The sequence below is a fragment of the Cherax quadricarinatus genome, chromosome 53 (assembly GCF_038502225.1).
Source record: "Cherax quadricarinatus isolate ZL_2023a chromosome 53, ASM3850222v1, whole genome shotgun sequence".
Classification (NCBI taxonomy): Eukaryota; Metazoa; Arthropoda; class Malacostraca; order Decapoda; family Parastacidae; genus Cherax; species Cherax quadricarinatus.
In genome coordinates, this window is record NC_091344.1 from 5,707,967 (window position 1) to 5,735,594 (window position 27,628).

Genomic DNA, 27,628 nt, shown 5'->3' on the forward strand with positions numbered 1-27,628 from the left:
TATCTTCTCCTGTATAATAACCTAAATATTGAAATGTATATACACAGACACATTCTTAAATTTTAATTACATTCTTCATTTTTGTAGTTTATCTTTCTATATTTTTTACATTCATATTATTTAAGTATTTTTATAAATTATAGAAATATCCCACAATCTTGAGAGTAAATATAACTTCGAGACTTGGGTTCTTCAACTGATGGTGCCACGAAAAAAAATGAACTTCGCATAACGGACGTACAGCTATATCAGTGGTTTATGTCCACAAAGATTATATATATATATATATATATATATATATATATATATATATATATATATATATATATATATATATATATATATATATATATATATATATATATATAATGTCGTGCCGAATAGGCAGAACTTGCAATCTTGGCTTAAATAGCAGCGCTCATCTTGCCATATAGGACAAGCGAAAATTTGTGTATGCAATAATTTCGCCAAAATCATTCTGAACCTAACGAGTAAAATATATTTCACTGTGTTTAGTATTAAATTACTGTAAACAAACCTAAAATATATGTAGTTGGGTTAGGCTAAAATAAATTTTTCTTGTTGTAATAAGGTTAGGTAAGTTTTCAAAGAATCTTTTGGAGCAAAATTAATTTTTTTTACATTAATATTAATGAAAAAAATATATCTTTAAACGTATAAGAGAAAATTTTAGAGAGGACTTAATTTTAAACGAGTTCTTTCTAATTGACCAGTTTTACATATTCGGCACATTTTATATATATTATATATATATATATATATATATATATATATATATATATATATATATATATATATATATATATATATATATATATATATATATATATATAATATTTAACATTATTAAAAACATTTACAGGATTAATTTACATAGATATAAAAATATTTCTTCTCAGTGGTGAGTTGATCCAGCAGCACAGAGCGTTAAATGATCTTGTGTGACACGTTACTGTATATGTAATCTCTGGTGTTGTAATCTCTCACTCCATCTCATTCGTCCTCATCTTCTCCAATTATTTCATATAAAATACCTGAGCTGTATGACCCACGCTTTCATAGCGCATGTTTTTAATATATTTGATAATAATTTTTGTTATTATTGAGTCATATAGCTAAACTTATATAGCTAAACTTACACACACACACACACACACACACACACACACACACACACACACACACACACACACACCACACACACACCTAATGGAAGTGAACGTGGTGAATGATACAGAACGTTAAAGAATGGACAAATCTGACTTGAAGAGAGGAGACTGTGATGCCATAAATTAGTTGCTCAGCAGAATGCCATAGGAAAGGAAGCTACACAGAAAGACATCGAATGTAATGAGGGAGGATGTAGCTGGCAAGTGTCGGTAGGCAGGACGGAGTATATGGAGGCAAAAGATAAAAGGACGAGAGCAGGCAAGAAATTTAGAGAACAGAGAATAGGGAAGGAAGCAGAAGAGCAAGAAACGAATATGCGTGGGTAACAAGAGATGCTTAACGACAGCTAGAGAATGTCATAACATCGAAAGCCAAATTTGAGTCAACTCTGATGTGCAACCACATAAAGAAACAGACAATTTGTGAAGGACTAAAAAATGTCTGAAGGAAGGAGTTTTTAACAGGTTTTCTCATTAGAATCAGAAACAATGTCAGTGAGGGAGAGTGCACCAGCAACATGACACAATACAAACAACGAGTAAGCTAGTTACCTCAAAGACAGTGGGTCCAGACAACATATCTCTTTGGACTCTGAGAGCAGAAGCAGAACTGTGTGAACCACCTGTAGCGATCTTTAAAAAGTGAATTTTGTAAGGGTAGCTGCCAGAGGCTTAGCAAACAGCGAATGTAGTCCTGATATTTAGTAAAATGGAACAGACAGGTGGCACTGTACTGCAGGTCAAAGTCATTAGCCTAGTATGTAAGATTGAAGATTATCAGATGTGTAGTGAAGCATCTGGAATTGATCGGATTTATAAACAACCACCAGGACAGTGTTCCAGATGGTAGAAGATATATTAGGCAGATTCTAGAGATGTTAGGCATGAGGAAGGGATTAACAGACTGCATTTTTCCGGACTGCAAAAAAGCGATCTATACACTACCCACAAGATACTGAGATAAAACCCTAGAGGAGCAGGCAGGCATTACAGGAAAAGCCCTATTGTATATCTAGGAATACTTACCAGAAAGAAAACATCGATTTGTAGTCTGGGAGGAAGCATCGGAGTGGAAGAGTGTGACGAGTGGGGTTCCACTAGAGTCGGTGCTTAGATCATTACGGTTTCTTGAGTTTGTAACGTGATGACAGGAAATCAAGTCAGATATATTCCTCTTTTAAGATGCGAAACTAACGAGGAGAAAAAAAAACACTGAACTTGACCCGGAAAGACTACAAATGGATCCGGACAAACTGCAAGATTGGCCTGACAAATAGCTATCAGAATTTAAACTAAGAAAAATGCATAATTATTAAAATCGGGAAGGGAAAGACATCCAGAGAGAGAGTATAGGCTCTGGGGAAAAAGGCTGCAAATCTCTCCGAAAAGAAAGGATCACGCGGTGAGTATAGCTTCAAACACTTCACCTGAGGCACACAGCAACCGAGTAACCGCTGCAGCAGGTGCGAAGATGACAAAACAAGATTAGCCTTCAGGAACCTCTACAAGGAGTCATTCATGATTCTATACAGAGCATTTGTCAGACCCATCATGGAGTATGCAGAGCTGCTTTGAAAACCACATTTGATAAAGCGTGTAAAAAAATATGGGAAAAAACGCAAAGGATTACAACGAAATTAGTGCATGAGTTGAAGGAAGAGAACGACCAAAGGCGACATGATTATGACGTACAAAAATACTGAAAGAGGATAGACAGGTTGAGTCTCAGGTGTACTAGGGAACAGCTAGAAGTTATAAACACAAACAAGTCACAAGGATGTTAGACAATGGTTCTTTAACCTTAGAGTAACAAAGAAATAGAGTAAACTAGAGCCAAGTAATAGAGGATCTATATATAATGGTTTAGGAATAAATATGATAGGGCTCATGCAACCAGGAGAGGGAATTCAGCAGCAGCCAGAGAAGAGGCTGGGACAGGAGCTAAGACTCGACACTTCGCCTTTCTCTCTCTCTTTCTCTCGTTCTCTCTTTTTCTTTCTTTCTCTCTCTTTCTTTCTCTCTCTTTCTTTCTCTCTCTTTCTCTTTCTCTCTCTCATACATAAATACATACATACATACACACACACACACACACACACACACACACACACACACACACACACACACACACACACACACACACACACACCACACACACACACAGCACCAAAACAAACAAGTACGCGTGTATACCTCCACACTAAAGACTACACAATTTTCTCATGTTGCTGACCTTTGAGGGTAAGTTCCCTCCAGCTAGTGCGAGGCCTCTGACTTAGTGAGGCTCTCCTATAAATTCCTTCCTTTGGTCGAGCCTGATAGCCTCCCATTCCGCATAATCTTCCAAATCCCTACGGGTTTAACGTTTCCCTATTATTACTATAATAAATATTCACTTCACTTCTCTCAGCACGGCAAACTTTAAGGTACACCCTAACTTTATCCCTGTATAGGATTTCCTAACTTTGTCCCAGTAAGGTACACTTTAAGTTTGTACCAACAAGGAACATCCTCCTATATTTGTCCCTTGATGAAGCAGCTAAAATTGTCCCAGAAGGATGATTCATCAACTTTGTCTCAGCTAAAGACTCCGTAGCTTTATCCGAGCATGGAACTCCCTGATGTTGTTTAAGCAAGAGACACCTTAATTTGCCCCAGTAAGACACACGCTAACTTTGCCCCTATTAGGAACACCCTAACCTCAATTAAGAACAGGCCATCTTTGATTCAGTATGGGGTACCCTAACTTTTTCTCAGCAAGGGACACCCTAAAGTCTCAGTAAGAGACAAGCTGTTTCATTAAGGGACACCCTACCTTTGTCTCAGCAACACACACTTTATTTTTCATCAAGATAAGCAATAACTTTCTGATGAAGGGACACCCTATCCAATCGAGGAACACCCTAACTTTGTCTAATCAATTAAAACCCTAACTTTGTCTGATCAAGGGACACCCTAACTTTGATCAAAGGACACACTAGCTTTGATTTAGGGATACCCTAAACTTTTTCAGCATGATCGAGCTTTGAAGTTCTCTCACTACATAATTTCTTAGGGTATTGTCGTACTGGCAATCAATGTTCCTCTTGATACGACCCTCCAGACAGGAGTCTTGACGGTGGTGAAGGCTACTGATGCAGGGACCTGCACCTAATCTCGATTTCCTTGAATACAACCTCGCTGCATCTCATTTCCCATTCCTGACACTGTGATCTCCACCGTGTTTAGCGCTTGCCCATTTAAAATAAACCTAAAACGCAGATGTAGTCGCTTAATGACATTAGTTTTCTTCAATATAATTCTCAATTCGTTATGAAATATTACAACATAATTAATTAGCGTTAAATGTGAATATATTCAAAATACTATAAAAAAAATCCTGCTTGTACCAGTGGTAAAGGTGGTAAACAAAACTTTTTTCACCGATGGTGTATCATCACAATTAAATAAATGATCTTGGTATCACCAACTGCGACCGGATTGTCACAATCTATTCTTACGGGTTCATTCCCTATGAAGAGGATCGAGCTCTCAGCACAATTATCTTCCTCAGAATGTCCCCCACAGGTATAGAGCTTCCGGGAAAATATATTTTTGCTTTGTTCGTTTAGCTCACTATTCCCACAGTGCCACAAGTCTCGCCCATCACTGCCAGCCACACATTGCAATGTGAAGAAAGTTTCGTCGTAAATCCTGCTTAACTCCTCGCTGTTCTTGGCAAGTATTTCACACGTCTGTTTGTAGTGCATCCCTGATACTGTTGTTCGATACAACACCAGTAGGACTCACTGTTTATATTTGCACAGTGATTGAGGGTATCTCCAGTTATGAAACTTCATTTTCAAGAATAACACAATGTTTCTAGCAACTTCACTATCGCAGTCGGGAGAAATGCAAATACATTTTTTCACTGTAATAACCAGAGCTGTTTAACCCACACACAGGTTGACTATCTTTTGAGGTAAAAATAATATAAATTCATTTTAATTATTCGTTGCTACTATGCTGTTTACTCTGGTGTTGTCAAGAAATCGTCACATACAAAATCACTGTCAACACTTATTACTGCCAAAGTCACCACTGGAGGCTTTTAACATTGCTGAACTGCAATAATAATTGGATATATAGCCATGACTAATAGGAACATTTGTATTTACAGCTTAGAATGTATCTGTGGGTGTCACTGTGTCCTCGCCACTCAATAATTTCTTGTCAACTTGGACGTGGTTTTTCACTCAAGTTCGATACTCGAATTTCTTCTACAGTTATGAGACAATTCATCTTTATTGTGAATATTACTTTTATTTCTTTCTAACGTTTGCATGTTAATATTAATTGCCAATATACTTAAAAATGTATAGAGAAGAGAAACGTTGTGCTCATTTGACTCTGTGAAAACAAATGCAAAAGGCCGTGCCAAACTGTAAATATTATTCACTGAAGATAGATATGCACTCTTTATTTTAATCATTATTTTCATCCATTTTAAATCATTTTCTTGCATTTTATCCTACTTCCCGCGGTCTTTTTCTTTCAGTATCATATTTCTAGTATAAGTTGACTGTTTCTAGTCTTTTGCATCGTCGTCTCAACCTACACTGTGATTATTCCCTTTTCCTTTGTTTCTAATGAACTGATGAAGCGAGGCAAATAAAGTTCCTCCACAGTAACTTGTCAAGTATGCAAATTGTTCCTCTGCTGGAGCAATGTGCAGTTCTCATTACCGTATCTTACATTCTCATTACCGTATCTTACATTCTCATTACCGTATCTTATATTCTCATTACCGTATCTTATATTCTCATTACCGTATCTTATATTCTCATTACCGTATCTTATATTCTCATTACCGTATCTTATATTCTCATTACCGTATCTTATATTCTCATTACCGTATCTTATATTCTCATTACCGTATCTTATATTCTCATTACCGTATCTTATATTCTCATTACCGTATCTTATATTCTCATTACCGTATCTTATATTCTCATTACCGTATCTTATATTCTCATTACCGTATCTTATATTCTCATTACCGTATCTTATATTCTCATTACCGTATCTTATATTCTCATTACCGTATCTTGTATTCTCATTACCGTATCTTGTATTCTCATTACCGTATCTTGTATTCTCATTACCGTATCTTATATTCTCATTACCGTATCTTATATTCTCATTACCGTATCTTATATTCTCATTACCGTATCTTATATTCTCATTACCGTATCTTATATTACCATATCTTATATCATATGAAGGAAACTTAATTTGTAGTAATTTTGTGTGGTCGAACTGACCTGATATTTTCTGAACATAAAGGTTCCTCATCACTATCACAAATACCAGAACAGAGCTATTTCGACCGGTCCACAGTTTATCACATATCTATTGTTGCCAATATATTCTTCACACGATTCTTGAAAATGTTTGTTCTATTATTACTCTAGCAGCCTTTCTTGTTGCATTGAATAGTAAGCTTACGACTTTCCTAGGTAAGGAGATGTTCTACTAGCAGCCACAACAGTGCAGTGGTATAATTTTTCTTATCTTACTATTTTCTTATTTTTCTTGCACTCGTCACCTGCATTCCATACGCAAATAAGCTGCACATAGGAGAGGGGAGCTTACGACGATGTTTCGGTTAGACTTGTACCATTTACAAAATCACACTTTGTAAATGATCCAAGTCGGACCGAAACGTCGTCATAAGCTCCCCTTTCTTATGTGCGGGTTATTTGTGTATTGTACCAGTCAAGGTATTGTGCCTCTGTTATTTTTTACCCGCATTCCTTTCCGTCCAGTGGCGCACTCCCCCCACCCCCTCCCGCCCCCTCCTACTGTCAGTCCGGCATTACACAACCACTGCGTCCCCTTTGTTACCCCAACTGTCTTTATGAGTAAGTATAGCTGTCGTGGCGCAGCTGTTGGTAGAACTGCTGAAGGCAGAGGAACATGTGGTATTTATGGCAGTTGTGGTTGTATTGACGGGTCGCACCAGTGCATGTGCACATTGCTGCTGCTGCTGTTGTTGCTGCTGCTGCTGCTGCTGCTGTTGTTGTTCTTGTTCTTGTTGTTGCTGCTGCTGCTGCTGCTGCTTTGGCTTCTGTTGGCGCTGCTGATGGTGAGGTTGCTGAAAGTGGCTGCGGCGTCTGCGGCGGAGACGGTGCAGATTGGTTCCCACCAACAGCAGAATGATGGCCGCATAGAACACCACGATCACCTGAAGAAACACGTTTTAGTTAGCGTTAACATACCTCAAAATTTTCCTGAAGGAGCATAATGGTGGAGTATATTTTAAGATAATGAGAGGAAGGTAATGGACACAAAGACTTTAATAATGGTATTAGTGACAGAATGGCAGCCATACCCTCCAGAGCAGACTCATCGATTACGAGTCACCATGTATATGGCTAGAGAGAATGCTAAGCCAGAATAGTAAAGAAGCAGTAGGTTTGCTAATCAGGAAGTGGTAAACCAAAGGGTATGTAAAGGTTTGCACTCAGGCCTCGCATGAATGTGGTACTCACTTGTGGCCTTAGATGCGTGTAGTACTTAGTCGTGGCCTCACATGCATGTTGCACTCAGACATACCCTCACTTTCTTCTAGTGCTCAATCATTCTCTCACATATATCTAGTATACATGTAATGTGGGATTTTAGTTTTATTGTAACATAAATGGTCAATTTTTTCCTACTTAAAATACAAATTCAATATTTCTTTATTTCATTAATCTTATTTAAAACAAGAGTGGTAAGGTCATGTCAGGTCATGTTATATCATGTCAGGCCGTGCCATGGGAGTGTTACAGCCAAGGACAAAAAATTTGGCATCTGGGACCAAGTTTTCATGTGACCATGAGGTAGGTGGGTGACGGCAGTTATGAATGGCCTAGTATGTGGAGGTGAGTAACAGCGTTGTTGTTTAAGGCTGAAATGGGTAACGTACCATTGAATATATATGTTGGCTAATTGTCTGGCACCGACGAACTCTTCCAATGGTTTGTTTGATGGTAGAACTCATTTTGTAATATTGGATCCATGGTAAATGTTTAATTTCCCCCAAGTGGTGTATATACCCTTGGGGAATACATAGCACTTGGGGAAATTACATGCACTAAATGTCAGAGTATTATAAATATAGGACAGCTATATTGTGTAGCTTCTAGAATTTTAAGGTAGATAACGAAAATTTTTAAATGTGTGCAACTTCATACTTTCCCATTTTTTACTTATAAGTATTATGGGTCGAAACACCTTTATTGACCTGGCTTTTTTGTATAATTAAGCCGGCCTCACCAACCGGGTGGTGGCAGCCTTACATGAGAAGCATATTGTATGAGAACATGGATAGTAATATCAGTGGTAGGAAATACTTGCAAACATAGACGTGAATAAATAGTATGAACATGGCGAAGTGCATGGACTCTGCACCTGTGGTATGTAACGTAAATGTTTCACATGGCTGGGGGAGAATCCTCTCTCGATAAAACTTTCTCGGTAAAACAAACTATGTGCCCACTGAACGTTTCTTCCATAAAAGTAAAATAAATTAGGGCCAAGGGATATTTTAAGTGTATTTGTTTAGGAAAAATTGCTATATTTAACTGCCTTATAAACTTTTATAAAAATTATCTAAATTTTAGAATATTTATTATTATTATATAGTTTTCTAAATGATGTTACGGAAAAACTTTCTTATTTTAATGATGACAAAATGAAGAATGAATGAAATAAAATTCAGCCACATAGAAATTAGAGGTAACGACCCAACAAGTAACGATGAAGGACCAGACTTACATACCTGGTGGCTGTAAAACGTATTAATGACCTCGAACCTTGAATTTGAGTTTTTCGACATTTTCCTCAAAATTAAGTGGGTCAGATGTTAGTAAGGGCTGAACAAAATGGGAGGAGATAGTCCTGAGGCAGTAGCTAGCGGGTAGGTCAAGGTCATGCAGTACTCTACCCCAAGAGTGTACACAGGATTCTTTTGCGCTGCGTCGGGCCACGATAATGAATTGAGGAATTGAAGAGAGGCATGTGAATATTAATTAGGATGAAAGCTATTAGGTTATTTAAATCTCTTCGTTAGGATAACAGATGTGCGTTCGGGGTATGATTGTATGATGGGAGCGTTGTTTCTTTGCAAGCCCTCATAATATTAGTGTGGCTTTGTTCTTGTCGAAGGATTTCTGCCCTTGCTGGAAATATACATGGCCAAAGAAATGAGGGTAATTATGGCGTTATATTCAGCACGGTCAGAGTGAATCCATCGTAAATGAATGTCCTTAGGAAATCGCGGATAATTAAATATATTAAGACTTTAGATTATGTTGTGTTTAAAAAGGAGAGGAACTTTTATGAAGGTCTGGTATTTGTGGGATAATAAAGTAGCTGAGAGAGTAGTTACTGCATGCTAGTCCTCATCCTCACATCGTCAATTGCAGATACTTGAATTTGCAAGTGTCATCCATTGACGACAGGGTAAAACTCCAACCGGATATACTCAAAGGTTTCCCAATGAGCAACGGAAAACAATATGATATTCAATGAGGATAAATTTCAACTACTCCGTTATGGGAAACTAGAGGAAATGATAGCTAGAAAGAAGTATATAGTACTTCAAACTATAATCACACAACTGAGAGAAAAAGTAGTGTGAAGGACTTGGGAATGTTAATGTCAGAGGATCTCACCTTCAAGAATCACGACAACATGTATCATATCTACGAGGAAAATGATAGGGATGCCATGCCAATGGCATTAACAGCTTCATTCAAGGCAGGTGAAAGCGCAAATCTAGATAATGTAGAGACCCTTCAATGCTCAGAAGTTCAAACGCCTTAATTACTGAGAACTTTTGGAGGCACTTGATCTGTACTCCCTGAAATGTAGGCGAGAGAGATGCATCATAATTTACACCTGGAACGTCCTAGAGGGAGTGGTCCCAAATTTGCACAAAGAAATCACTTACTATAAAAGCAAACGACTAGGCAGCCGGTGCAACATGCCTCCAATGAAAAGCAGGGGAGTCACGAGTATGCTAAGAGAAAACACAGCAAGTGTCCACGGCCCAAGACTGTTTAACAGCCTCCCATTATGCGTAACGGGAATTAATAATGGACCCTTGGCTGCCTTCAAGAGGGACCTAAACAGATACCTAAAGTCAGTACCGGATCAGCCGGGCTGTGGTTTGTACGTTGGACTACGTGCTGCCAGCACTAACGGCCTAGTTGATCAGGCCCTGATCCACCGGGAGATATGGTCAAAGACTGGGCCGCGGGAACGTTGACCCATCCGCCCCGGAATACCCTCCTAGTAGATTCCAGGTTGTCTTCTATGGAATTATTACAGTCCACTATCCTGGTGCTTCTATGAAGTTAAACCATGTAATTAATCTCTCGCTATTGATAACCCGAAGGAGATGTGTACTGACTGCTGGAAAGAGAAAACCGGACCAGATGGAACAGCTTGTCACCATAAAAGATGTTCCCACAGCTTAACGTTCATCATGGGTATGATTCAAAGCTATGCGAAGCAGAGATACAGTGGAAGGATTGGGAGGTCTACTCAGAGAACCCAAGACGGGTAGGCCATGGTATTTTTGCCTGAACAAGGCTAGTGGCAGAGCTCGGAAATACAGTCTCTCGCGTTGATTCCATACTGTTCAGCCATACAGGCCCGAATATGGTCTGGCCAGTACACAGAAGAGACAGAAATTCGGTAGCGATAGCGTCGTTCCCTTTGAAGTCCCTTTAAAGTCAATCCGGAGTCGAGTAAGGCAGTGGCAAAGACAGCTGGGAAGGGAGAAGGAAGTTGTATGCCACAGTTGGGTGTCAAAGATAGATGCTCACTGCAGTAATTTCTACCACGAACATTTGTCTGTCAAGGACAAGCATTTAATCATTTGGTGTTCTGGGTAAAAATTCACCACTTTTAACTAATACGAAGTGTGGAGTTCCTTTTTCATATTATAATAGTATTTTTAATATAATTTAATTAGGATTGTTTCATGTTTACAGGCCACATGTATTTTTTTTGTGTGTTGTAGATGAACCATATTAACTCGGTCTACTCTTTATAAGATGTACTGTGATCAATGAGTTAAGTTTGTTTATTTAGTTATAAAAGGATTTAGTTATGGGAGTGAGTGGGATTCTTAAATTATTTTTGGGAAAGAATAAATATTGTTTGATTGAAAGTTTCTTGTCATTCAGTAACATTCAGTTCGGGAGATGGAGAACTATAACGTTGGATACAATCTTTTATATTAATTTATAAAATTTACAACGACAGTAATCTGAGTTTAGACAAAAGATCTTTCAACGTTAAGCAGCGTGATAAGGTCAGGTCAGGTTAGGTCAAGTAAAGTAAAAATTATGGAGTTGCACCATGAGAACATTACGTGATCTGGATACGCATCTACCTGTACCTTTTATATCCCATCCGCCGAGATGTCCACTACCATATATCCGAACACATTCACTTCCTGAATAGTTCCTCCTTCCTAACACCCTAAAGCTCTAGTTAGCAGGTCATGATGCGACTGACACACAACAGGAAAAACTTGGGTCTCTCTCTCTCTCTCTCTCTCTCTCTTCATGATCAGCTTGCAACAAAAATGTTACTAATTCCCTTCCACTCACAGCAACATAGATTGCAGCATCTGTAGCTATCTCTGGAGGCAGCGTTGGATGATACGCGGCAGCCCGGAGCCCGGATACCATCGTTTTCTTGTGCTCTTGAATAAGTCTTCCTCTGTGGCCACTTTCACCCCTGCTGCCCTCCCTCACGTCAACACACCTGCCAGAGAAACAGTAAGCTTAGCGCTTTTCTTTATCTGGTACACTATATTCATATATCTTTATCCGTGCATCTTTAACTCTAATTCCTACCCTACTCCCTCTCTTATTTGTGTGTACTCACCTATTTGTACTCACCTATTTGTGGTTGCAGGGGTCGAGTCCAAGCTCCTGGTCCTGCCTCTTCACCGGTTGCTACTGGGTCCTCTCTCTCCCCGCTCCATGAGCTTTATCATACCTCGTCTTAAAACTATGTATGGTTCCTGCCTCCATTACATCACTTTTTAGGCTATTCCACTGCCTGACAACTCTGAAGAAATACTTCCTAATATCTCTCAGACTCATCTGTGTCTTCAACTTCCAATTGTGACCTCTTGTTTCTGTGTCCCCTCCCTGGAACATCCTGTCTTTGTCCACCTTGTCTATTCCGCGCAGTATTTTAATATAAGTCGTTATCATGTCTCCCCTGACCCTCCTGTCCTCTAGTGTCGTCAGGCCGATTTCCCTTAACCTTTCTTCATAAGACATTCCCCTTAGCTCTGGAACTAACCTTGTCGCAAACCTTTGTACTTTCTCTAGTTTCTTGACGTGCTTTATCAAGTGCGGGTTCCAAACAGGTGCTGCATACTCCAGTATGGGCCTGACGTACACGGTGTACAGTGTCTTGAACGATTCCTTATTAAGGTATCGAAACGCTGTTCTCAGGTTTGCCAGGCGCCCGTATGCTGCAGCAGTTACCTGGTTGATGTGTGCTTCCGGAGACATGCTCGGTGTTATACTCACTCCAAGATTTTTCTCCTTGAGCGAGGTTTGCAGTCTTTGGCCACCTAGCCTATACTCTGTCTGCGGTCTTCTTTGCCCGTCCCCTATCTTCATGACTTTGCATTTGGCGGGATTAAATTCGAGAAGCCAGTTGCTGGACCAGGTGCCCAGTCTGTTCAGGTCTCTTTGAAGTCATGCCCGGTCCTCATCTGATTTAATTCTCCTCATTAACTTCACATCGTCTGCGAACAGGGACACTTCTGAGTCTAACCCTTCCATCGTGTCGTTCACATATACCAAAAATAGCACTGGTCCTAGGACCGACCCCTGTGGAACCCCGCTCGTCACAGGTGCCCATTGAGATGCATCATTAAGTACCATGACTCGTTGTTGCCTCCCTGTCAGGTATTCTCTGATTAATTGCAGTGCTCTTCCTGTTATATGAGCCTGATCCTATAGCTTCTGCACTAATCTCTTGTGAGGAACTGTGTCAACGGCCTTCTTGCAGTCCAAGAAGATGCAATCAACCCACCCCTCTCTCTCGTGTCTTACTTCTGTTACTTTATCATAAAACTCCAGAAGGTTTGTGACACAGGTTTCTCCTTCCATGAATCCATGCTGGTTGGCGTTTATACTCTTGTTCCGTTCCAGGTGCTCCACCACTCTCCTGATAATCTTCTCGATAACTTTGCATACTATACACGTCAGTGACACAGGTCTATAGTTTAGTGCCTCTTTTCTGTCTCCTTTTTTAAAAATGGGAACTACATTTGCCGTCTTCCATACCTCAGGTAGTTGCCCAGTTTCCAGGGACGTGTTGAAGATTGTGGTAAGTGGCACACACAAAATATCCGCTCCCTCTCTAAGGACCCACAGGGAGATGTCCGGTCCCATTGCCTTTGAGGTATCGATGTCCCTTAGCAGTTTCTTTACCTCCTCCTTATCTGTATGTATGTCATCAAACACTTGTTGGTATATCCCTCGCTGGTGTCCCCATCTGGTCTGTCCCCCGAGAGGCCTTCCTGTCTCCACTGTAAATACTTCCTTAAATCTCATGTTGAGCTCCTCACATGCCTCTTGATCGTTTCTTGTGAGTTCTCCACCTTCTTTCCTCAGCCTTATCACCTGGTCTTTGACTGTTGTCTTCCTCCTAATGTGGCTATACAGCAGTTTCGGATCAGACTTGACTTTCGATGCTATGTCGTTTTCGTACTGTCGCTGGGCCTCCCTCCTTATCTGTGTGTGTGTGTGTGTATATATATATATATATATATATATATATATATATATATAATAACACTGTGACTAGCCGGATGATCGAACCCATGTTGTTTCAGCCCACCTCATGGTGAGCGAAAATTCACCACGCTCTAACCCACTGGTCAATACAATCCTACAAACAACTAGGGGCTTGCTTCAAGTTACGAGAGCATACATAATATGTATACTGCTTGTGGAGTCTAGTACACCAAAAGGGGAGTAGAATGACATTAGTTCTGAGGCAACCACGCCATCGTATGTCCTCGCAAGTTGAAGCAAGCCTAGTTCGCTAGGCTCAGGTTGGTTATAGGATTGTATGGTCCAGTGGGTTAAAGCGTCGCGAATTTTCGCTCATCATGAGGCGGGCTAAAACAACACGGGTTCGTTCATATTCCATCACATATACACAGTATTGAAATCTGTCAGCATGAGTTGGGAGTTTGTAGTCGGTCAAAGAGAATATCGTCAAGAATTTCATTCTGCAACTACAGCATAAAGGGATTCGTTCCAGCAGATGGAGGTCAGGTACATGGGAAAAGCTGTTATGATTTAGCTTGCGGAGCGAAGAGCCGAAGCAGTTGAGGAAGGACAGAGGTGGTTACAATCGATGAAATAACTTATTGATAGCAACGGATGTGTAGTGATTGTAACGAATATGAAATGATTGTAATGAATGAACATTGTAAGGAATGTGTGTAGACTGAAATGATTTTGCACTGATTGTAACAAATGTTTCTTGACTAATGAGAATTGACTGTACCGGGTAATGGATGTGCCTTAACTATAAAGATTGTGTATGTACTGTAAAAAAAAGTATTGACTTCAGTGTGTGTTAAGCGAGTGTAGGTACTTCGTATTAATTAAATAATAAATCTTCTAACTGTTGCAGGTCAAAAGAATCAGTTTTAACTATAGCATCTCTACACTGTGTACAGTGATTGGTCGAGTATTGGCTGTGTAGTGAGAGCTTATCAAATATTTGCTGACTGTTTATTGTGCTTTTTGGAATAATATTAATCAACTCTTTAGTGACTGTAGAGTAACAGTGTATTTGGCTAGTCGTCGTATACTAACTAGATAGTGATTGATGTAGCTGTAATATAATATTATTACTATTATTGTTATTATATACATATGAGAACCCCTTAACTCGTAATAGGTACATATCGCCGGAAGAGCAGGAAACAATTCGGAATGACCCAAGAAAAAGGAGAATAGCTCTGTCTATTGATCAAAAACCGTTCAATAGCATCGTCACTCTGGAAAGGTGTTATACAGGAATGCCTTGAGTGATATTTAATTACATTAGAAATGGTTGTGAATCAACTGTAAATTAATTGGTGAAAAAAAATCTATTGTAAAGCAGGCAAGGGCAGTGTCCACGTAATGGTATATAATTCTCCACAACTGGTTTAAAATCGCGGCAAATCCATCAACGACGGCTTCACCTCTCCAACTTTAATACCTTCCCAAAGTTTTCTGAGCCACTGAATCATTGGCCCATTGCCTACATTTTGGAAGTTTCACATCACTGTTCCTTACCGAGACACGTGAAGGAAAGGAAAAAAGACCATTATTTTCCCTCGAATATTGACGAGGCCATCACCCGAGCCTGGCGTATAATAAACTGTAGCTACACCACAACACCCCATCTTTTGCTGACACAAACGACTCTTATTTCGTAATAATTTTTGGTGTATTATTAGATATCACCGTAAAAGTACTTTTAAGAGCTTGCCTAATTTTTTTTTCTTCTAAGGTTGTCGTTTATTACTAGGGAATTCCTCATTCGACTAACTTCAGATATGTAGCATTTTGAACTCTCATTCGGAAGCGGCTCTCGCTCTCTCGCTCTCGCTCTCTCGCTCTCGCTCTCTCGCTCTCGCTCTCTCGCTCTCGCTCTCTCTCGCTCTCTCTCGCTCTCTCTCGCTCTCTCTCTCGCTCAGCAGGAGGAGGATCAAGCCTCCTCGACGTCTTGCGATGAATAACCCATATAGGTTTAGCGCTTAACAGGATTTATTATTATTTGTACAGAAATTTGGTAAGTGATCAAACAAATATACGGACCAGGAAAAAATGCATTTGAAGCTTCTTCAATAATTTCCAGTACCACATAACCCACTAAACAATACATCTGAAAACCACTTAATTTAAAACTTGGAAAACAAAATAAGAGAAAAAATGGCAGAAAAGCATGAAAACTAAATTTGAATTTTAGTTTCTGTGTAAAATAATGTGCAAACTTAGAATACGACACTTGTTTACACATTTTTCATTTCATAAATGAGAAAGTTGCCTAACTGTTGTCTAACTGTTGCATATGTGTCTTAAAAAATGAAAATGAAAAAAAAAAACCATGAAGATTGAAGAAACTGGAATTAATAATGCTAAAACAGTAATGTCCCAGCAACATTAATAAAAGTTCACAAGTTATGTCGTAAAAGATATACGTATAAGAATCACAGTGATCAGTTTAATGAAAGAAAGTGTTATGAAAAGTAGGAGTAGATCATGTAAAAGGCACTTTAATAGAAGTGACTATTTTGTGGAAAATTTGTTTATTTTGACGACAAACAAAAAAGCATTATCAAAATCAGAATTGATGATTTTCATAAGGGCAAAGGCGATTGTTGAGAAATGTGTGTTGAAGAAGAATCTTTTGTTGGTGAAAGGCCGAATAGAACATTTTTAGTATTTTTTTTTTTTACAGCTGACTAAGTTTACCCCAATTCCTGCATCATAAATTTTTGCATATGAAAACCCACTGCAGAGCATTATAGATGCTGTGGACTCTTGGTAAAATAATGAAGAGCAGTAGTAATATCAGACATAGTATCCAAAATCGAATGCTACCTAGTAAGGTTTGTGTACACAGGTTACGCCCAGTGGTACATGAAGCAGAAGATTTACGTTAACTTTACTGATAATGTTATATGTGACGAAGATAGGAAAGATTATTTACTGGCTTTGCGTTAGGCTCTGTGCACTTCGAAGTTAGTGGATAACACCTCGCGAAGATAAATGCGAGTGAAAAAGTACTCATCACTGTAACAACAGGTAAGATATTGTCAATCCAGTCCAAGAATAAACGATGAAAACGGTGGGAGAAATAGAGAGGTAATTTGAATGGTCGTAATTTAATTGAAACGAGTATGCCTCTAATGAAGAGGTTGAGTCGTCATGCAGTGATACATCTCAAAGATGAAATGATTCCCGAAGAGTTTCGGGAAAGACCTCTTCAAGGTAGGAACATTAATTTTCTCCAAAAGTTGGGTTTTTTCTAAGTTTCAAAAATATCAAGGAATATTTTAGTTGTTAAATGTTGCTTCTAAGATTTTTCTTAGTCGAGTTATGGGATTTTCTTTGTTTCCTCATATTTATCAGTCGTGTCGTTGTGTTATTATAGGTTATTTTGGTATTTTCTTGACTAATCAACAATTATTTTTTACAGTTTGGTCTAAATGTCTAAGAGCTTGTGTACTCTGAAGCATATATGGATGGGCAGAAGACGAATTTTAGCAATTTAAAGAAAACAACATTATTTCTTTATTTACGGTTATCTTGCGCGTTGGTCATTTGGCTTCATAGATGCAAATTTGACAATTTACTAAAACAGTTAGTAAGCCTGGAGTTGTTAAATTCTAAACAATAACTAAAATATTTTTTTTCTGACCGACTTTCATCATTGGGCTAAACAATTTGATGTCTGAGCAATAATTAAGAGTGCCTCTACTGATCGACTACAATCAATAAGCCCCTGTAGATCTTAAATGCAATTTTCTTTATTGATCCGCGGTGTATATTTCAATTTGTCAGTTTATTGAAGTTGGGAATATTTAAATACGGGGTTTCATGTGATAATTTATGAATGCCTCATACGATCAGCTTCAAACCTATAAAATTGATATCTTGAGAATAAAACTTAAGAGTGGCTTCAAATTAAACTGTCTCAGTATTTTGGAATATTGATTTGTGTGTGTTAAATACAAATTGTCTTTTCAGATTGGCTTTAAGCTTGACAATCAGGTGCGTCTTAATTAATGGAAGGTTAGAGTTAGCTTTGAGTTTTGTAGGTGCCAATGTGCCTTTTTTGTTGATGAAATTGTGATATTATTTTCATTGCGTTAACTTGTAAATGTTAGTTAGTTAGTTAGTTAGTTAAAGATTAGCCGGTATTCTCCCGGCCCGGGCCTTGTCCAAGTGGTGGCCCGGCCTTGGCTCCCTCTTTACCTGGAGTTTACCTGGAGAGAGTTTCGGGGGTCAACGCCCCCGCGGCCCGGTCTGTGACCAGGCCTCCTGGTGGATCAGCGCCTGATCAACCTAAGTCTCCCATCGGAGGAGGCACAAGCACCTCCTCATCTTTGGGACCAACTGTCCCCAGGCCTAGCCACAAGCTAGGCCTCTCTGGTCTGCCATCCCCGCCCCGAGGGAGCAAATGGGAATGACAGTTTTATGAGCTAAAGGCTCGGACTCAGGCACCTACCCTACCCTAGAAGGGTTAGGCATGGTGTCGATGACTTGTAAATGCTAATTATGATTAGTTTCATATATTAAACTGATGATACTTAACTGCATTAGAATCTTACACCATTTTCTGTAATCTTCATTTTGCATGTACTTAGGTAAAGATGTTTGAGCTTATGGTATACTGGAGTAACTTTCTCGGATCTTTCAACAACCGAAATACATTTGGTTATTATTTTTATCTATAACACTTGGGAAGTTGACAACTAGCTAATGAAGATAAACTGAAGACTTTTGGCTTACTTTGTGTCGCAGCTCGTATATCTTGTTTTATCATTGCATGTGTGATGCTTGTGGATTTATTACAGCTTTATACTATTTCTGTGTCTTGGGTCTCCTAGTTTATGAAACATTGATACATGCACAGATAAATATTTGCTTTAATGTATTACTGTATTAATATTTTCAATGTTACACTAGGGTAAATTAAAGTTCCTGCTCCTCTTAATGTGTTGAGCTAAATCATCTGAGCCTTTTGAGGGCGTCGACCTACAGGTATTCGATTTCCAATGTGTTAAGCAAAAGATCCTGAGCGTTTTGAGTGACTAATCTACAGCTCCTGAACCTCTTTGAAGGGTTGTAGTCTAGTTCCCAGATCAACTGAAGAAAGCTAGCTTCAACTCGTTTACCTTTTAACGATTTTTAGGTGCAACTATATCTTTTCCTGCCTTGAGGTACAGGAAGCTGCCGTTATGGAACACATGGATGTGATTCACGAAGAGGGCATCGCCCGGTACATATTTGGTTACAAGATTCATGAAGAAGCGTTAGTAAAGTTTATTTCTTTGTAAAGGTTACGAAGTGTAATTACAATTTTGATTTGCTTGTGACACTCAGGACTAAACAATGGAAATAAGTCACTCTGTCTGACTTTTTTGGGTTATCCTAGGTTCTCTACACATATGCTGCTATGTATGATAATTCTATGTAACTGTATTTGTGTATACCTGAATAAACTTACTTACTTAAGGGAAGGGTAGCTTCTAATATTGGAATGAAGATATAACCGGCTTCTACATACTTAATTTGCATAAATATTGTAGTGAAACAATAAATTTGCTTTCTTTTTCTCGATGTTCTTCGGTGTTGACCCCTTGACACAGTGTTGACCCCTTGACACAGTGTTGACCCCTTGACACAGTGTTGACCCCTTGACACAGTGTTGACCCCTTGACACAGTGTTGACCCCTTGACACAGTGTTGACCCCTTGACACAGTGTTGACCCCTTGACGCAGTGTTGACCCCCTGACGCAGTGTTGATCCCTTGACACAGTGTTGATCCCTTGACACAGTGTTGACCCCTTGACACAGTGTTGACCCTTTGACAGTGTTGAGCCCTTGACACAGTGTTGACCCCTTGACAGTGTTGACCCACTAACACAGTATTGACCCCTTGACACAGCGTTGACCCACTAACACAGTGTTGACCCCCTGACGCAGTGTTGACCCCCTGACGCAGTGTTGACCCCCTGACACAGTGTTGACCCCTTGGCACAGCGTTGACCCCTTGAGACAGTGCTGACCCCCTGACAGTGTTGACCCCCCTGATACAGTGTTGGCCCCCCCTGATACAGTGTTGACCCCTTATGTAGAGATGACCCCTGACGCAATGTTGACCCCTGACACAATGTTGACCCCTGACACAATGTTGACCCCTGACACAATGTTGACCCCTGACACAATGTTGACCCCTGACACAATGTTGACCCCTGACACAATGTTGACCCCTGACACAATGTTGACCCCTGACACAATGTTGACCCCTGACACAGTGATGAATCCTGACAGTGTTTGGCTTCTGACACAATGGTAGGTTTTAATGCGTTGTTTACGTTAGCACTGACAGTGCTAACATCTGCCAGTGTTAACCTCAGACACAGGGCTAAAGTCTGACGCAGTATTGATCTCTGATACATCGGTAGTTCCAGACGCAGTGTTGACTTATCTTATAATATTGACAACAAGCACGTTTAATAACAATAACTGGTTGTATATCTGTCGCTGCGCTATCCCAGAAAGGTATCCTGGCATTCTGTAACTTCAATCCCCTTTACTTCGGTATCCTCTACCTCAACTCCCTGTACCTCAACCCTCCTCTACCTCAACCCCACCCCCCTCTACCTCAACGCATGCAAAAGGAATGGTGGTGGATTGTCATAAAATTCTAATGCTGCCAAATATAAAAGCATGTGTATGTGTGTGTATATTTTTGTACATATGTGAACTTTCATATGTATGCATTTATCTGTATTCACATGCATTCATGGTTATTTTTTGGATGTATGCGTGTGCAGATGTATACTTAAGCATTCATTGTGCTCACCGAGTTGTGCTCACCTAGTTGTGGTTGCAGGGGTGGAGTCACAGCTCCTGCCCCCGCCTCTTCAGTGGCCGCTACTCGGTGTGTGTGTGTGTGTGTGTGTGTGTGGATGCACATGTTTATAGAGAGGCAACAGATATATCAGATAATTTTTTAGTTGTAGCTACAATGAGAGTAAAAGGTAGATGGGATACAAAGAAAGAGAAGTAAGAGAAGGGTTTATAAACTAAAGAAGGAGGCAGTTTGGGTAAGTTATAAGAAATTATTGGTAGAAAGATGAGCTATTGAGATTATAAGTAATGAGGATGAAAAGGGTTGATTTAGCGTGTTCAGCAGAAGTTTCTGGATATAGGAGGGTGGGTGCGGGAGTGAAGAGGAGTGGTTGGTGGAATGATGAGGTATAGAACATAGTGATAGACAAAAACTTAGAATATGAGAGGTTGTTAGAAAGTTGAAGTGATATTAGAAAGGAGGAGTATATGGAGGAAAAAAAAGATAAGTTCAAAAAGTGGTGAAGAAATGCAACAGGGCAAATGAGAGAGTGGGTGAAATGCTGTCAACAAAATCTGCTGAGAATAAAAAAAAAAGTTTTAGTCTTGAATTAATAAATTGAGAAAGCCTAGTGGAACAAACGGATTTGAGAGTTAAGAATAGAAGAGCAGAATTATTAGATGGTAAGCTGGAGATGTTGGGAAGATGGCGGGAATATTTTGATTAACTGTTAAATGTTGATGACGATAGGGAAGCTGTGATTTCGTGCGTTGACCACAAAGATATAACATCTTTTAGGAGTGAGGAAGAGCCAGATGCGAGTGTGAGGAAGGTATGTGAGGCAGTGGGTAGAATGAAAGGGAATAAAGCAGTAGGGATTGGCGGGATCAAAACAGAAATGATAAAAGCAAATAGGGATATATTTTTTGAATGGTTGGTATTAGCGACGGGAAGGTACCTCGGGACTGGCAAAAGGGGCAAAAGTGTATAAATATTATAGGGAAATAAACCTGTTGAGTATATCTGGTAAGGTGTATGGATTGCCGATGAACAAGGAGGCTTTAGGAAGGGAAGTGTATATGAAGATCAAGTATTTGCAGTGAAGCATATGAGTGAACAATATTTAGATGTGGGTAAAGAGGTTTTCGTTGCATTTATTGTTTTGGAAAAGGCATATGATAGGGTGGATAGGGAAGCAGTGTAACAGATGTTGCAGATGTAAGGAATAAGAGTTAGGTTACTGAAAGCAGTGAAGAGTTTTTACGAAGATAATTTGGCTCAAGTTAGAGCCTGTAGGAGAGAGAGGGAGATTATTTCCCAGTAAAAGTAGGAATTAAATAGGGATGTGTGATGTCACCATGGATTTTCAAAATATTTATAGATGAGGTTGTAAGAAAAGTGAATGCTCGGGTGTTGGGACGAGGTGCGGGATTTAAAGATGAGTCTAACACAAAATGGGAGTTGTCACAGTTGCTTTTTGAGGATGACACTGTGCTTTTTGAGAGATTCTGACGTGTGAAACATGAGTGGTGAATGTAGCAACAAGGACAAGGCTGGAGGTAGTGGAGACGTCATGTCTGAGGGTAATGTGCGTTGTGAATATAATGCGGAGAATCTATAGTTAGGAAATGAAGCGCGAGGGTTACTAAAGGGTTACAAGAGGGCTTAGGAGGGGTAGTTGGGATGGTTCGAACATTTAGAGAGGATTAACAAAATAGATTGACTTGGAGAGCATATAAATCTGTAATGGAAGGAAGGTGGGGTAGGAGTCGGCCTACGAAAGGTTGGAGGGAGGGGGTAAAGGTGGTTTTGTGTGCATGGGGGTTGGACTTCCAGCAGGCGTGCGTGAGAGTGTGAGATAGGAGCGAGTGAAAGCTAATGGTTATTAAGACTTGACGTGCTGTTAGTGTGAGCAGGATAACATGAAGGGATTCAGGGAAACTCGAAAGCCGGACCTGAGTCCTGGTTGTGGGCAGTACAGTGCCTGAACTCTGAAGGAGGAGTGCTGATATTGCAGTCTTTTAACTGTAGTGTAGGCTCGCTTCTGGCGAGACAGTGATAGTGAATGATGATGAAAGTCTTTCTTCTCTTTCTGGTCACCCTGCCTTGGTGGGAAACGGCCGATGTGTTAATTATTAAAAAAATAAAGCTACTGCATATATATGTTTGCATATATATTTGTGAGGAGGCATACAGCGCATGTTTATGTATGCAACTGTTTATGCATGTATAGGTATATATATGAAGTCATATATTTACGATTAAGTATGTACACTTTTGTGTGTGTATATGTTTAAGTGAGCGTGAATGTGTCTTAAGGCCATGTATGTATATTTACATACGCGTTTATGTATATGTGTACAGATGCATACTAGTGCATATGTATTGATAGGTATATGTATTCATGTGCATATTTGTGTCCATCACTGTTGCTGATATCACCGCCACTACTCTCACCTCCACCATCACTACCACTCACTACGACTCTATATACATGTATGTGAATCTGTATCAATATCAATAACAATATCAGTTAGTCTCGCGGCGACACATGAAACTGTAATGCTGTTCAGAGGAGGATCTTTAAAGTGATCTCATGGAAAGTAATTTCGAGAATGGTTTACATACAATTGAGCAGAGAGCACCTGCACTGTGCAGGTGCTCTCTGCAACCGACATGTGCAGGCTGCACATGTCGGTTGTTCTATGAACGTTCATTTAATATAAGTTGACCAGGGTCTTAATTTTGAAGCCGAGTGGATAAGGTGTTGTGAAGTTATAAGGGAAAACCTTAGAAAGAATTAAAACTGTAGCGAACTTATTACCGTCCCTGGCGTCACACCGTGCAGCATTTAACAGTTCGCTCAATTCAGAAAATTTAAAAACTACCAAAACGCGAGGATACAAATTTTATATATATTATATATATATATATATTGTATATATATATATATATATATATATATATATATATATATATATATATATATATATATATATATATATATATTGTGTGTGTGTGTGTGTGTGTGCAACAGTGATTTTTTACGTATTGGCCATACAGTGCAGGACGATGGAGGCTTGATCGTCAGTGCTAAAACCGAATTGATCATTTAACAATAGGCTCAAGGACCTACACACAAAAGTGTAGGTAACTGTAATACATGAAGGGTAAGTGGCTTAATCCTCCAGCTACTAGCGTGCTCCCATACTTTACTCACCCAACTGTCAAAAGAGGTATGTAGTGTCGATAATAATCTTAGGAGAGAGCGTTGATCTCCACATCTTTGCGATGAATGACTCGCACTGATTTTTCATACCACAGTGTTGACGTCTAACGCAGTGTTGATCTTAAAAACAGTGTTAACCACTGACTCGTTATTGATCTCTGACATGGTGCTCAACATTTGATTCAATATTGAACTCTGACAGTGTTGACCCTCAGAGACAGTGATGTTTTTTGACAATGTTTATCTTCGACACAGTTTTGACATTTGAAAGTGTTGACCTTTGTCATAATGATGACTTTTGACATAGTTGACATAGTGACCTGTGACAGTGTTAACTTTTCAAAGTATTGCTCTCAAGCACAGGGTTGACCTCAAGTGTAGTTTTGATCTCTAATAGAATGATGACCTCTGACTGAGCGGTGATCTCAAACACACTGTAGGCAGTTGACATACTGACATCTGACAGAGTATTGACCTAATGCCAACAAGTATGTCTAGCGCACTGACAGTGTTGAGCCTAACATTGTCTTGATCCTTGACAGTTTTGAATCCTGACACAGTGGCTGATCTCAAACACATTGTATACCTTGTGAGGAATATCCTAGGTTTAACAAGCTAGATAATTATAGTTACACGTGTATCCCTGGTCAGGATCCCTCTCCTTGAATTATAGAGAGAGAGATTTTGGGAGATGTTAAGTGAATGTATAGGAGCCTTTGAACCAAGTTTTCTTTTTGTCACAAGGAGAATAGAAGCATCAGGGAAGAGAGAGGTGAAGGTTTATAAACGAGCAGGGTGGTGGGGAGGAGGGAAGAGGAGCGATCGGAGAGAGAGTGGGTGAGATGTTATCAATTTCGTGAGGCAAGTTTTGAGAAGAGAAGGACAGTCAGATCTGCGGGAGACTTTGAAGCAGAAGGTCTCCTGTGTGGAGACAGGAGAGGAGAGGCAAGACGCTTGGTAGTGAGGCACAATAAGGAGAGACCTGGCGTGTAGTAATGTGAGAGTAATGAGAGAAGTTAAAAGTAAGAAACTTTATGAGAATGAAGACAGATTGGAGGGAGAGAGTATGGAGGAGGTGAACTTGACGGGTATACATAGAATTGATGAGGGAAAAAGAGTGAGTGGTGCCAGAAGGCTTCCAACCTTTAACTATAAGTGTACTATTTAACCGGTAGTCAGTGTCCTTTCCATGTAGATTTCACTAATCAGAATGTAACCTCCTGATCACCTGCAGAGAGTTCCGGGGGTCTACGCCCCAGCGGCTCGGTCTGTGACCAGGCCTCATGGTGGATCAGAGCCTGATCAACCAGGCTGTTAATGCTGGCTGTACACAATCCAACGTAAGAGCCACAGCCCGGCTGGTCAGGTACCGACTTTAGGTGCTTGTCCAGTGCCTGCTTGAAGACAGCCAGGGATCTATTGGCAATCCCCCTTATGGATGCTAGGAGGCAGTTAAACAGTCTCCTGCCCCTGACACTTATTGTATTGTCTCTTAACGTGATAGTGACACCCCTGCTTTTCATTGGGGGGATGTTGCATCGTCTGCCGAGTCTTTTGCTTTCGTTGTGAGTGATTTTTATGTGCAAGTTCAGTACTAGTCCCTCTAGGATTTTCCAGGTGTATATAATCATGTATCTCTCCCGCCTGCATTCCAGGGAGTACAGGTTCAGGAACTTCAAGCGCTCCCAGTAATTGAGGTGTTTTATCTCCGTTATGCGCGCATGAAGGTTCTCTGTACATTTTATAGTTCAGCAATTTCACCTGCCTTGTAAGGTGCTGTTAGTGTGCAACCCCCAGCAGATGCAGACGGGAAAGACAATTATTTTGTAAACATGAGAATGTAACGCTATTAATTTACTCTTCCAGTGGCAAAGTACTAAATGACTGAGCAATTTTATTAAAATCCATATATTTAGTACCTGGTAGAAAAGTATTGTACTCCCTTGTACACTGTAATATCATTTCCCCTTTTCACCCACCAACAGGTGAGTAAGTAGGAAGCTTGGCCCCAGCCTCTTGATTGAGTGTTAATTAGTAAGTGGTTTTAGGTTGATTAAAATGTATTACTGAGAACGTTATACCTGTTTTTCCTTGCGTAAATGAAGTGATTAAATTATTAGTAAGTAAATATATATTTTACCATAGCCCTACCAATTAGGGAAAGGATAGAAAAACACTGAATAGGTGACAAGGGAGGGGATGAGAAGGATAAGTGGTCGGCTAATATTTACATCAACTTAATGCACATTAAGAATGCATATCACAGATATAACTGACGGAATTCTTGAAAGCAAGCTAGAGAATTTTAGGAGAATTGAAAAACGAATATGCAGTCTAGACACCTATGTGCCTTCTCACTAATTTGCTTTAGCCTGTCCAGGATAACATATTACTACTAGGACCACGCTACATTACTAGTTAGACTAGGAGGCATTGGTGTCCGAAAGGCTTCGCAGATTGCACTCCCTGCTTTCCTGTCCCAAAATGTGGAATGCAGTGAACTTGTAGTACCGATTTTCCTTAAACACATTGTCCGTAATGTTGGAAATCGTGACCAATAGTTTACTGATGGAGCCAAGCTCTGAGATAATCTAACAGGCTTCACAACCAGACTTACACTCTCCAACAACTAGTCACACTGAGATGGTCCAGTAAAGAAGAATATAGCCTCAAAAATATTGAGTGAATCTGGTAAAGACAGGTCGCCGCATGGCAGTGAGCAATCCTTATCCAAAGGATTTCTTGCTGTTTGTACCCAATTCCTCCATTGCTGCCCTTCGTATTCCCACACTACACTCGCCTAACACAGATGCATCTGGAGCAGTGAATCACTAGACCGATATTCAGGTACTATGGTCTTGTTTGCAGTGAATCCGAAGGAAAGATTACATGGCATGAAGATGTAGTTAAATAAGCATTCGGCAGCAGCCGAATACTTGTTTAACTACACTGATCCGATGGCAACAGAGAGCGTCCAGGTGGACTTAGACTGTAAACTTGGACAGACGGCAAGCAAGTCGTGTGGTACTACACATGTGCATTCACACTGGCTGACACCAGGAGCTGAGTCTCGACCACTGCAACCACAATTAGGTGAGTACACCGATTTCCAATACTGCAGGGAGGAAGGAGGTACAGCTGCCCGCTTCAGTGAGTCCCAAAAATCTAGAAAATATCGTGAACTTGCTTCTCATAACATGATTTTTTCACAAAGGCTCAAAGACCCTCGGCCCATGGGGGAAAGAGTGCATCAAAGTTGTTTGAGGAGTAGGAAAAAACTCATCAGTGGAATGAAGGATCCTAGGCCAGCTTTTTGTTGTTGTTGTTCCAGCGGCTCAGTGCTGAAGTTCAGAGGGATAATGTTTGTTGTATCCTAGGTACTCGCCTCACCTCTGAGGAGCTGGATTAGATTTTGTAATGTAATTTTTGATAAACACTTAGCAATTAGTAAATGTAATGTAGTATTCCTCAAACCTTATATATAGTATACTCCATAATATTTCATAATAAAATGTACCTATTTGTGAAAAATAAAGATGGGGT

At 39.8% G+C, this 27,628-nt stretch overlaps 1 protein-coding gene across 1 annotated transcript in view; it reads right to left on the bottom strand.

Moving 5' to 3' along the window:
- Positions 1-874: 874 nt before the first annotated feature.
- The window catches only part of LOC128692412 (AF4/FMR2 family member lilli), a 35,339-nt gene continuing 8,585 nt past the window's right edge, over positions 875-27,628 (bottom strand). The window contains exons 2-3 of the mRNA XM_070096281.1: positions 11,843-11,999; positions 875-7,416 (exon numbers count right to left, since the gene is read on the bottom strand). Coding sequence (XP_069952382.1) covers positions 7,048-7,416; positions 11,843-11,999 — 526 coding nt within the window. The 3' untranslated portion in view covers positions 875-7,047. The remainder of the gene's footprint in view (positions 7,417-11,842; positions 12,000-27,628) is intronic.